A 13,885-nucleotide genomic window follows, 5' to 3' on the forward strand; every position below is an offset into this window, starting at 1 on the left:
TGGGGGTCATGCCGGTATCGGGAAGTACTATTGGCGGTGATTTGTGAAAGTAGATGTGTTGGATTATCCTACCCATCAGATGTACTGGATGGAAATTTAACTATATGTCGCTATATTATATTTTTAATTCTCATAATATTAATTCCAGGGTTACATTAATCTAATTGATGTATTTAGATAGATATATTAGTTTGAGGCGTTGCAGAGACATATGCTACATCATGGTGTGTCAAAAACACTTCCATGACTACGTTGGGAAATTTAACATTAGTTATTATCAAATGATATTGTGACGTTAGAAAAAGGTTTTTAGTTTCACTGGTTGTTGGAGCAAGCTATTTTGATATAACAAAAGACGTGAACATTTTCTGTCCATACAGGAGGAGGGCAGAGCCGAGGTTCTCTCTATGGTGGGGAAGGTTGGACACAAGGTTATCTCCCGAAGGGAGGAAGGTGGAGGAGGTTGGATACAAGGTTATCTCCCCAAGAGGGGAAGGCGGAGCCAAGGTTTTCTCCATGGTGGAGGGGGTTGGACACAAGGTTCTCTCCATAAAGGATGAGGGCGGAGCCGAGGTTTTCTCCATGGTGGTCATAAATTATTTTGATAATACATCACTGATTAGTATATTATGTAATATATAAACACATTAAGCCAACTATTTTACTTTCACTTCTGCATAGTTACTATTAAAAGATTTTGTAACGTTAGAAAAATGTTGTTACTTTCATTGGTTGTCGGAGAAGGCCATTTTGAAATAGGAAAAAGATGTGAAACATGTTCTCTCTACACAAGAGGAAGGTAGAGCCGAGCTTCTCTCTATGGTGGAGAAGGTTGGACAGAAGGTTGTCTCCCCAAGAGAGGTGAAGGAGGTTGGAGGCAAAGTTATCTCCACAAGGGAGGAAGGCGGAACCAAGGTTCTCTCCGTGGTAGAGGAGGTTGGACACAAGGTTCTCTCCATAAGGGATGAGGGCGGAACCGAGGTTTTCTCTATGGTGGTCATATATTATTGTGATGATACTTCATTGATTAATATATTATGTAATATATTTTTATTCAAAATGTTTTTTGACCCAATAATTTTAGTGATTAAAAATCTATGCATAAGTGAAAGTAAAATAGTTAGCTTAATGTGTTCATATGGTGATAAAGAATATATTTAAAACATAGATTACATTTAGATGTAAAAAATACAATTTTAATAGTAACATACATAAAAGATTTGTAGATGGATATAAATCAGTGTATTATAACAAAACAAATTATAAAAAATATACAACAAATTTTAATATATTTTTATTAAATTTAATTAAATTTATAAAATTATAAACCCGCACATAGGGCGGGTCCTCATCTAGTATATTATTATTTAAGGAACATGGATAGATTTATTAATAATTGGTTTCTAAGTTAAAAAATTTATGATTCTAATATAAGAGAATAAGATGATAGAGCCAAAGACCATCATCTTAAAACTATTAGTTTGCAAACGCATAGTCACGCTTTTGCCACAGAAAATCGTGACTAACATAAGCTGGTCACGAATTAGCTACTAAAGTAAAACAGAAAAATGTGGCTATTAAGTGATAGTTTCATGGCTACTTAGCCACGAGTTAATCACGTAGAAATTAGAGCATTTTCGTGGCTATTCCGCTGAATAATCCAACCCATCAGACGTACATGGATGAAAATTTAACTAGATGTCGCTATATTATATTGTTTATTCTCATAAAATTTAATTGGTCAGCATATAATATAGTATCGTGCTCTTTGGATCACATGAATCTTTAAGGATAAAAGAAGAAACAATAGGCTGATTATTAACTTTAATAATATCAATGAACAAATTGATTTGCTATGGATACATCAAAACAAGTAGAATCAACATTTATTAAATTAACAACTGAAAATAGGAGAACTCAAAGAATCTTAATCAGAGATAAAAAAAAAAACATCGGAAAAAAGATACAAACATTATAACCAATCAAAGGGTGGATACTGGATAGAGAATCAATTAAGCACATACAAAGCCAGAAGGGACCTTCTTGCCACAAACATTGAGAAGAAGGCTAAGAGAGATAGGAACATTAAGATTAATGCCTAAAACATTAGCCTTTAGGGCGGTGCAGAGACAAGCTGCGGCCTCAAGATCAACCAAACCGTTGAGGAGTGAGCAGCAAGGCTTGACTGGTGGTGTGCCTAACTCGATTTTGAGAAGATCCTTGAGGACATTGGCGCAAACACCGAGCTTGAGAGTGTCCCTTGGGCAGCTTCCAGTGGAGGAATGGCTGGGAGTAGGCTTTGGCTTAGGTTTGGGTTTAGGGACTGGACTGCAACCACCACCACACGCGGTGGTCAACGTGAAGAAGAGGATGTTAAAGGTGAGAAAAATGACAAGTGAGGCTGAGATTTTTGAAGCCATCTCTCGAAGTATATATGTCTATTTTAGATAAGAAGTTTTAAAGAAAGAAGTGTTGCTAAAGAGAGTGGTGAAGATAAATGAAGAGATTGATCATCTATTTATATTAGGATTGTAAGGGGCTGGTCTGTTAATTAAAGCTGTCATTACTATTTAATTTTGAGGAATTATCAAAGCAATGTACATTTAAGTAACAGTAGTCAATGGATCTTTGTTTTCTTATGTGGTAAAGAGATATATTTCATTTCAATCATGGGGGTACGTGGGTGGTGGTTGTATAATTTCGCATCAAATGAATTGGCGTATAAATATTTTATGGATTTTGCACAATTTGTAATCAAAATTGAACATTGTTACCAAAAAAAGCTTTAAATAAGAATCGATGCATATATGTTCAATAATTACTCATAAGTCCCATGTGTAGTCATATATGTGATTTAGCTGGCGATTTTGTTTGAAAATTAGTAATTTGGAACTTTCTGACCAGAAAAAGTCTGGCTTTCACAGTTTTATTGGCTTTATCCTTCTCGTTTGGATTATGAAAACTTGTATGCATAATTGTTCTATATCATTAACAGCTTAAAGCTTTTAACAATTTACGGTGAAATATCATAGTTAACACATGGTTAACATTTAAAAATCTGTTGACAGTTAATTAATTTATTTTGCAACCAGTATATAAATGACACTTTAAATTATTTGCAGTATAACAGATATTCTATTTTGTCATTAATATAGTAAAATTATTTTTGATAATGCTACTATGTTTGTAGTGACCTGCACTAAAAAATAAAAACCCAAATAAAAATTTTGAAAAAAAAAATCTAAAAGGAAGTCAGAAAGAATGAGAAGAATGAGAAAAATAAAAACACGAAATAAAACATGGTTACGGTGTTTCCCTCGAGGAGGCCGGATTGTGGACTTTTTTTTGTCAAACCGAGGGCTCTTGGAAAGCATCTAAGCCCAATTCAGGTATTGGTTGGTGGTGGTAATAATAATGCACAGACTTTATTGCTCGGTTGTAGGTGTCTCTGACGAAGCCCCTCTCCACTCTCCACTTCAGGCAGAGCTGGAAGCCCTGATTTGGGCCATGGAATGTATCCTTGCAAACGGTGTTTCCTGTCAGAATTTTGAGATGGACAATGCAGATTTAGTCGCGATGGTTCACGTTCCTGATGTTTGGTTGGAAAAAAAAATAATGAGAAGAAAAAATAAAGAGAACAGCCAAAAGATTTTTGAAGAAGCATAGATATGTCAAAAAAACGATTCGGTGGCCAATGTCGGACAAGAGAGCCATGGAACCAACAGAATAGATGATCGATGTTCCAGATGTTTTTTTCCGGTAGAAAGTCTTTAGAATTACAAAGAAGAGGAACCATCGAGCCAAAAATAAAATAAGAGAAAGGACCATAAAAAATACAGAAAAGCCAACGATGGTACTAATGTGATAGTAGTGATAGCCATTAGAACGACATATCTGACGATGGCGTTAGACGCATGAACATATTAATGTCCTTAGTCGAAGAATATCGAAGTACTTTGTAAAGTGCAAACTCGAAACGAAAAATTTTCGAACAAGGTCGATAAGTTCCAACCCATGGTCGAGGAACGTACTCTAAAACATGAAAGGAAAACAAGTAAAAAGAATATAAACCACATTAGCACAAAAGGATCGAAGGACGATTGATATTTGATGTCATGATCAAAGAATGGCACCAAATGCACAACTTTAACATCCATGTTCAGGGATTATATTTTGGGTTGTGTTGATTAACCCAAAAGAATGGATTTTAATTAATTTTGGTTGAAATAAATTCTGGTTTAGTCTAATTAAACAACAACCCTAGTAGTCTTTCTAAAAGTGAAGCTTCCCTCTCCTTTTTGTTGATTGTCGACACTAGAGTCTCAGAGAAAGAGAGAGAGAGAGAGCCTTGGTCGATTTGGTGTGAAAGAGACGAGAAAGAGATCAACAAAGCTTTATTTTAGGGAGAAGGAGAAGGAGCAAAATCGTTAGGGTTTGTGAGGAAACAATTTCGACATATCAAATTGTTGTCAAAGTTTCGTGAGACACATTTTCTCTGATGCGAGTTGGGACCATTGGGGATTGTAGTTGATACCAAGGTCTATGGTTTCAGATTAGCACAAGATTTTGTGGGAAGCTTTTTGTTGTCTTGGGCTACCTTTTCACCGGAGGGATTTGTTAGTTGACGGTTGATTTTTATTTTAGGGTTTCGTCTTTGAGACTTTTCTTTTCTGATAAATCTGTTCAGTTTGCTTTTGTTTGTGTGACTTGTTGTAGGATGTTTCTGGAGTGTTTGAGACACGAGGAGAGTATCTCCTCTATACATTTGTTGTTAGAATCAGCTTGTTAAGGTGAGTGCGGGACCATGAGCTTATCTAAGTGATTGGGTTGTATGACTTGTTGTGTGTGATGATGTGTAGGTGTGGTGAATGTTTTATTGGGTGATCTGTTCAATGACTAGTATGTTATGTTTTATTTGTGGTTGTACTCTTTATTTGCTTGTGTGTATAGCTCATAGATGGGAGGATCGCCTCATTGGGTATTTTTGGTAATACTCACGCATCTCATTGTGTTTTTGGTGAAGGTAATGCTTGTGTAGCATGGAATCGTGGCGATGGGGGGAGGATGATCTAGAGTCTCGGTTGTTGTGTTATGTTTATGTTATTTTGTTGTTGGAACCATATTAGAAGTACTCTTGGTTGCTAATTTATATTGGTTATGATTGGTATTGTATTTATATTAAATTGGAGTTTGTTTAGTTTGGCTTCCGCTGTGCATGTTGATTTGTTGTTGGTTTATTGTTTGGGTTGTAATTAAATATTATGAGATATTTAATTATATTATTATTATTTTTAAAAATGGGTCGGATTGTTTCAGTTTGGTAACAGAGCCTTTACGGTTCTAGGGCAGGTTAAGGATGGTTTAGAGCGGTTTAGGAATTTCATTGGTTGAATTATTTTCCTGTTGTTTGACGCATGATGTTGTGTGATGGAATTGATTATGAGTGTTTAGTCAATTTGCATGTGGTATGGAGTCCTAGTATCATCCTCTTCGAGCTTTCAATGAGATTCTACGGTAAGTTGTTTTGTGTGTTGTTAGTCATGTAGTGTTTTTAGCTTCTATGTGGGAAGTGCAGTTGGCTATTGACAAGTTGTTGGAAAGTGGGGGTCACGCTGGTATCGGGAAGTACTATCGCCGGTGGTTTGTGAAAGTAGATGTGTTGGATTATCCTACCCATCAGACGTATTGGATGGAAATTTAACAATATGTCACTATATTATATTGTTAATTCTCATAAAATTAAAATTCTAGGGTTACATTAATCTAATTGATGTATTTAGATAGATATATTAGGTCAGCATGCTCTTTGGATCGCATGAATATTTAAGGATAAAAGCGGAAACAATAGGCTGATTATTAATTGCAATAATATGAATGAACAAATTGATTTGCTATGGATACATCAAAACAAGTAGAATCAACATTTATTCAATTAACAACTGAAAATAGGAGAACTCAAAGAATCTTAATCAGAGATAAAAAAAAAAACATCGGAAAAAAGATACAAACATTATAACCAATCAAAGGGTGGATACTGGATAGAGAATCAATTAAGCACATACAAAGCCAGAAGGGACCTTCTTGCCACAAACATTGAGAAGAAGGCTAAGAGAGATAGGAACATTAAGATTAATGCCTAAAACATTAGCCTTTAGGGCGGTGCAGAGACAAGCTGCGGCCTCAAGATCAACCAAACCGTTGAGGAGTGAGCAGCAAGGCTTGACTGGTGGTGTGCCTAACTCGATTTTGAGAAGATCCTTGAGGACATTGGCGCAAACACCGAGCTTGAGAGTGTCCCTTGGGCAGCTTCCAGTGGAGGAATGGCTGGGAGTAGGCTTTGGCTTAGGTTTGGGTTTAGGGACTGGACTGCAACCACCACCACACGCGGTGGTCAACGTGAAGAAGAGGATGTTAAAGGTGAGAAAAATGACAAGTGAGGCTGAGATTTTTGAAGCCATCTCTCGAAGTATATATGTCTATTTTAGATAAGAAGTTTTAAAGAAAGAAGTGTTGCTAAAGAGAGTGGTGAAGATAAATGAAGAGATTGATCATCTATTTATATTAGGATTGTAAGGGGCTGGTCTGTTAATTAAAGCTGTCATTACTATTTAATTTTGAGGAATTATCAAAGCAATGTACATTTAAGTAACAGTAGTCAATGGATCTTTGTTTTCTTATGTGGTAAAGAGATATATTTCATTTCAATCATGGGGGTACGTGGGTGGTGGTTGTATAATTTCGCATCAAATGAATTGGCGTATAAATATTTTATGGATTTTGCACAATTTGTAATCAAAATTGAACATTGTTACCAAAAAAAGCTTTAAATAAGAATCGATGCATATATGTTCAATAATTACTCATAAGTCCCATGTGTAGTCATATATGTGATTTAGCTGGCGATTTTGTTTGAAAATTAGTAATTTGGAACTTTCTGACCAGAAAAAGTCTGGCTTTCACAGTTTTATTGGCTTTATCCTTCTCGTTTGGATTATGAAAACTTGTATGCATAATTGTTCTATATCATTAACAGCTTAAAGCTTTTAACAATTTACGGTGAAATATCATAGTTAACACATGGTTAACATTTAAAAATCTGTTGACAGTTAATTAATTTATTTTGCAACCAGTATATAAATGACACTTTAAATTATTTGCAGTATAACAGATATTCTATTTTGTCATTAATATAGTAAAATTATTTTTGATAATGCTACTATGTTTGTAGTGACCTGCACTAGAAAATAAAAACCCAAATAAAAATTTTGAAAAAAAAAATCTAAAAGGAAGTCAGAAAGAATGAGAAGAATGAGAAAAATAAAAACACGAAATAAAACATGGTTACGGTGTTTCCCTCGAGGAGGCCGGATTGTGGACTTTTTTGTCAAACCGAGGGCTCTTGGAAAGCATCTAAGCCCAATTCAGGTATTGGTTGGTGGTGGTAATAATAATGCACAGACTTTATTGCTCGGTTGTAGGTGTCTCTGACGAAGCCCCTCCCCACTCTCCACTTCATGCAGAGCTGGAAGCCCTGATTTGGGCCATGGAGTGTATCCTTGCAAACGGTGTTTCCTGTCAGAATTTTGAGATGGACAATGCAGATTTAGTCGCGATGGTTCACGTTCCTGATAAATGGCCTGCTTTTGCTAATCTCCTGGACAATTTTCTCCGTCTCTAGTCTGTCTTCCCTCTTTTCACACTGTCCAAGATTTCACGCTCCTAGAATTTGAAGGCGGATTGTCTTGCTCGGTCGTCTAGATCTTTACTTTCTGCATCCTCTTTTGTAAACTCTTTTCCTCCAACTTGGGTTACCAACTTTGGATTCTCTTTTTACTTAATGTTTGGTTGGAAAAAAAAATAACGAGAAGAAAAAATAAAGAGAACAGCCAAAAGATTTTTGAAGAAGCATAGATATGTCAAAAAAACGATTCGGTGGCCAATGTCGGACAAGAGAGCCATGGAACCAACATAATAGATGATCGATGTTCCAGATGTTTTTTTCCGGTAGAAAGTCTTTAGAATTACAAAGAAGAGGAACCATCGAGCCAAAAATAAANTTACGGTGTTTCCCTCGAGGAGGCCGGATTGTGGACTTTTTTTTGTCAAACCGAGGGCTCTTGGAAAGCATCTAAGCCCAATTCAGGTATTGGTTGGTGGTGGTAATAATAATGCACAGACTTTATTGCTCGGTTGTAGGTGTCTCTGACGAAGCCCCTCTCCACTCTCCACTTCAGGCAGAGCTGGAAGCCCTGATTTGGGCCATGGAATGTATCCTTGCAAACGGTGTTTCCTGTCAGAATTTTGAGATGGACAATGCAGATTTAGTCGCGATGGTTCACGTTCCTGATGTTTGGTTGGAAAAAAAAATAATGAGAAGAAAAAATAAAGAGAACAGCCAAAAGATTTTTGAAGAAGCATAGATATGTCAAAAAAACGATTCGGTGGCCAATGTCGGACAAGAGAGCCATGGAACCAACATAATAGATGATCGATGTTCCAGATGTTTTTTTCCGGTAGAAAGTCTTTAGAATTACAAAGAAGAGGAACCATCGAGCCAAAAATAAAATAAGAGAAAGGACCATAAAAAATACAGAAAAGCTAACGATGGTACTAATGTGATAGTACTGATAGCCATTAGAACGACATATCTGACGATGGTGTTAGACGCATGAACATATTAATGTCCTTAGTCGAAGAATATCGAAGTACTTTGTAAAGTGCGAACTCGAAACGAAAAATTTTCGAACAAGGTCGATAAGTTCCAACCCATGGTCGAGGAACGTACTCTAAAACATGAAAGGAAAACAAGTAAAAAGAATATAAGCCACATTAGCACAAAAGGATCGAAGGAGGTTTGATATTTGATGTCATGATCAAAGAATGGCACCAAATGCAAAACTGTAACATCCATGTTCAGGGATTATATTTTGGGTTGTGTTGATTAACCCAAAAGAATGGATTTTAATTAATTTTGGTTGAAATAAATTCTGGTTTAATCTAATTAAACAACAGCCCTAGTAGTCTTTCTAAAAGTGAAGCTTCCATCTCCTTTTTGTGGATTGTCGACACTGGAGTCTCAGAGAAAGAGAGAGAGAGAGCCTTGGTCGATTTGGTGTGAAAGAGAAGAGAAAGAGATCAACACAGCTTTATTTTAGAAAGAAGGAGAAGGAACAAAATCGTTAGGGTTTGTGAGGAAACAGTTTCGATATATCAAATTGTTGTCAAAGTTTCGTGAGACACATTTTCTCTGATGCGAGTTGGGACCATTGGGGATTGTAGTTGATATCAAGGTCTATGGTTTCTGATTGGCACAAGATTTTGTGGGAAGCTTTTTGTTGTCTTGGGCTACCTTTTCACTGGAGGGATTTGTTAGTTGACGGTTGATTTTTATTTTAGGGTTTCGTCTTTGAGACTTTTCTTTTCTGATAAATCTGTTCAGTTTTCTTTTGTTTGTGTGACTTGTTGTAGGATGTTTCTGGAGTGTTTGAGACACGAGGAGAGTATCTCCTATATATATTTGTTGTTAGAATCAGCTTGTTAAGGTGAGTGCGGGATCGTGAGCTTTAGCTGGCAATTTTTTTTGTAAATTATTAGAAAAAGTCTGGCTTTCACAATTTTATTGGCTTTATCCTTCTCGTTTGGATTATAAAAACTTGTATGCATAATTGTTCTATTAACATTTTAAAGCTTTCAACAATTTACGGTGAAATATCATAGTTAACATTTTAAAATCAGTTGACAGTTAGTTTATTCGGCAACCAGTATGTAAATGACACTTTAAATTATTTGCAGTATATATAACATATATTTTAAATTACAGATTCTTTTACCGGGTTGTTCATTATATTTTGTGATTTATATTATTTATTATGCTACTATGTTATTATGTTCTTTAATTAAATGCTGTTAGAAACACTCGGGCAGTGAGTTCGATTCAGACAATTTAAGCTATAAGTATTATGTGATATTGACATAAGCATTATGTGATATCAATACAATAAAACTACGATACTTTGTTCTCCTTCTCTGACAATTCAGTATTTCAGGTTTTTGTTGGCTTGACATCTCCTTAAAATTGTTAGTCAATAAAAACATTTCAAATAATACAACTCAACATCTCTCAACCTATAATTATAATAATAAGTTTTTTTGTCGATGTCACTTTGTCTACTAAACTTGATTTTATTTTGTTGGGTTTAGTTTTTAAATAAGTGGGCTTAAAGTTTTTAAAATAAGTAATCTTATTATAAGCTATTTCTTAGAATAATGGGATACGTGCATCTAAATTTATTAAATACTGTATGACATTTTTGTTTTGGTTTCTTCAATTCAATGATCATTTATGTTTGACTCCCAATAGAAAACAAAATACTCCAATCTTCAAATTGGGTCAGACGACCCACTATGTACTTCAGTCCCTCGTAAGAAAGAGTTTTAATTATCCATCAAAATAGCTAATTATATTTCTTACATAGTTCAGATCGATTCAGACCCGATAAAAGAAGTTGTGTGGTAAATGAATGTTGATTTTTTTAATTTAATACATATTTTAGTGGGATCGATGTGAAGGAGTTTCGTATCAAATTAATCAATATAATAAAACTTGAATATGTTGCTCTTCTCATCTGACAATTCAGTATTTTAGATTTTCTTAATTTGATATCTCAGTAAAATCGTTAGCTAATAAAATTATTTAATACAATTCAACATGTCTTAATCTATAATAAGTCTTTTTTTTTTCATATCACTTTTTCTCTTAAACTTGATCTTTTTTTTTTTTTTCAACCAAACATTAAACTAGAAAATAATTCAAAGATTGGTTGCCCAAACCGGAGGGTAAGAGTTTACAAAAGAAGTCTCAGAAAATAAAGATCTCGAAGTACATACTGGGTCGTCTAACGTTCGGGGAATCCTAGACAGCTGGAAGGTTGGGAAGGATAGCCGGATTACATTGAAGTCGTCCAAAAGATTGGAGAAAGCGGGCCATTCATCAGGAGACTGCACCATCACCACTAATTCTGCACAATCCGTCTCGAAGCTCTAACAATCAACCCCCGCCGTCAGTAAGGAATCCATCGCCCAAATCAAAGCCTGAAGCTCTGAATGTAGAGGGGAAGGACAGCGACGTTGACTCTGTGCTCCCATTAGTTGCGTGGAATCCTCACTATTACAGAACCACCAACCCAAACCGACCATAGGATCTGACTCTTTCCAAGAACCATCAACCTAGCACCGGGGTGAAGAGTCCCGAGACTCCGCAGGCGGGAGGTCTAGGGCGGCCGAGTAGAAAGTCTTAGCCTCTTTCCATAACAATCTGTTATTGTCCGCTTGATTAATAACCTCGATTGGTTCTGCCTCACATCCCTGAAAAACTTTTTTGTTCCTATCTTTCCAAATTGACCAAACAATCCATGGTAAACGAAAACGTAAATTCGGAATATCCACTAGGGATGACACCCGCCAAAAAAGATAATCTAGATTCGTGTATATGGAACTAGAGGGAAAGTCCCCAGAAGTTAGGTCTACAGACGAAAAATCCCAAATCCGACGGGAATGAGAACACTCAAATAGTGCGTGGTTGATAGTCTCCACCTCCGACCCACAGCGTTTACATAGGGTATCACACCGAACATCCCGATGAGCAAGTCGTTCCATCACTGGGAGGGAACCCGAGGCAATCTGCCAGAAGAAATGCTGAACCTTCGAGGGAACCTCCAGTTTCCAAGCTTGTGCCCTAAGGGCCGTACAAGACGGCCCATATTTAACCTCCGTAATCTTAAACTTGATCTTAAAATATTGAAATTGTTAATTTTGAAAATAAGTGGGCTTAAAGTTATCCATTGAGAACAATGACAATGACGCAAGATGATATATATATATTAGTTTTCTATCTATGGTGGAATTGATTCGGATCGTGATGACCTTCTTATGAAAAGGTGTCATGTAACCATGAGGAGAAGTGAGAAGCAAATCGATCTCGAGAACTAAGGTCGCCATGTTAAAATATGTTCATCTTTCACTTAATATTCATCTCCAACGAAAACATTTCACAGACCCTGGAGGAAAGGCGAATCTAGATCGGAAAAATTATTGGGGTAACGAAAATCTGAGATACTTAGGAAGAACGAGTAAAATGCAGGCGATTCTCTAGGTTTACAAGGGAGATCTAAAAAATATAAGGAACCCAAGTAGAAACTAAATGATTATAGAAAGAAATTAAGTGAGAGAGAGAGAGGGGAGAAAAGCGAACCAGAGGAAGAACACGACGGAGAAAAGAGGAAGGAGGAGGCTTCTTGGTGGGGTTATTGGCAAGTTGCGGAGGAGGGAATCAAGGAAAAGGTTGTGAGTACATTGCATCAAGCTTCGGAGTTCAGAGCATCACTTGTCGAGTTGATTGATCTGGTCGGAAACTGATGGCTCCCTGAAGTATTTGTAAAAATTCAAGGTCTCCTTGTCCCAAATCTCTATAACAATCAACTTGAGATATATTCTAAATAAAATAAAATAAATTGTGAAATCTGATCAAGTCTGTTAATGTCCTGATATTTTATGTGTCAAAGATGTAAACTTTTGCTTTTGAATTGTATTTTTTTTTTTTACTTTTGCATCTGTTCTTTAGCTTTTGGATCGTTTCTTGTCAAAATATAAACTTTTATCTGGATTTTGAGTCTTTACTAAGTAATATATTTTGATATGTTTTTGTGTTGATGTCTAGATTGAGATATGTTTTAAAGTGTATGTTGTTATGTCTTGTTGACGCTTAAATCCTAGGAAAATACTTAGGTTCACCCCTAAGGGTGAACTTATTTATTCACTCCCTCATCTCTCAACCAATCGGAATGTTCTATCTAATATTTCATTAAAAAAAAATCAAAATTAAATTAAAAAGCAAAACAAATTAAGGAAAATAATTCTGTATACTTTTATTTAAGAAAATTAAATTGTTTTGGTTTAGATTTTACAATTAAATGAGGTTATATATCGGTTTGGGTTTATAAATGAGAATTAGGGTTTAGATTTTACAATTAAAATGAAACTATAGGTCGGTTTGGGTTTACAAATGAGGTGGTTAGAGCTTAGATTTACAGTTAAAACAAAATTATATATCGGTTTGGATTTACAAATGAGGTGGTTAGGGTTTAGATTTTATAATTAGAACAAAATTTTGTATTGGTTTGGGTTTACAAATGAGGTGGTTAGAGTTTAAATTTTATAATTAGAACGAAATTCTATGTCGGTTTGGGTTTACAAATGAGATGGTTAGGGTTTTGATTTTACAATTAATACGAAATTATATGTCGGTTTGGGTTTACAAATGAGATGATTAGGGTTTTGATTTTATAATTAGAATGAAATTATATATCGGTTTGGGTTTATAAATAAGATGTTTAAGGATTAAATTTTATAAAATTATATATCGGTTTGGGTTTATAAAAGAACGATTTAAGTTATTAATTTTATAATAATGTATACAGATTTTATTTCCTTAGTATTTATGATCGACGACTGATTTCAGTATATATAATCAGAATGAGTTTTACTTTTACATAAGGTGAACCGGACCCCATCATCATATAAAAAGATCAATCATAAACCCCAAAAAGGAGATGTCAATGATAAAAAAAATGTTTTGATGGATTTCTTTTTTGTGAATAAAAACATTCAATAAAGTTTCATATCCGAAGAAAAAAAAGGTTGGACAATTTTGAACACAAGTTCGACTCATATGAGTTAATTTTTCCGAAGCGAGAAAAAACATTTTTCATTATATGTTTAATAATTAATTAACTAAGCTCATAAACATGTAAGGGAGTAGAATTGATATAAAACAATCAACAATTTCTTAAAAACAAAAAATTCGTAAAAATCTTCTTAGTGTTGATAA

General features: G+C 35.2%; 2 protein-coding genes across 2 annotated transcripts; both read right to left on the reverse strand.

Annotated features, from left to right (window-relative positions):
- LOC104737263 (lipid transfer protein EARLI 1-like) lies at window positions 1,813-2,505 on the reverse strand. Its single transcript, XM_010457397.2, has one exon. The coding sequence runs from the start codon at window positions 2,418-2,420 to the stop codon at window positions 2,013-2,015; it is 408 nt and encodes a 135-aa protein (XP_010455699.1). The 5' UTR covers window positions 2,421-2,505; the 3' UTR covers window positions 1,813-2,012.
- Window positions 5,833-6,543, reverse strand: LOC104737264 (lipid transfer protein EARLI 1-like). The gene has a single exon (XM_010457398.2). It carries the CDS (start codon window positions 6,456-6,458, stop codon window positions 6,051-6,053), a length of 408 nt encoding a protein of 135 aa, XP_010455700.1. The 5' UTR covers window positions 6,459-6,543; the 3' UTR covers window positions 5,833-6,050.

This window comes from Camelina sativa, chromosome 13 (assembly GCF_000633955.1).
Source record: "Camelina sativa cultivar DH55 chromosome 13, Cs, whole genome shotgun sequence".
NCBI classification, from domain to species: Eukaryota; Viridiplantae; Streptophyta; class Magnoliopsida; order Brassicales; family Brassicaceae; genus Camelina; species Camelina sativa.

Coding starts and splice junctions, on each gene's coding strand:
- LOC104737263 (XM_010457397.2), bottom strand. CDS start 2,420: ATGGCTTCAAAAATCTCAGCCTCACTTGTCATTTTTCTCACCTTTAAC.
- LOC104737264 (XM_010457398.2), bottom strand. CDS start 6,458: ATGGCTTCAAAAATCTCAGCCTCACTTGTCATTTTTCTCACCTTTAAC.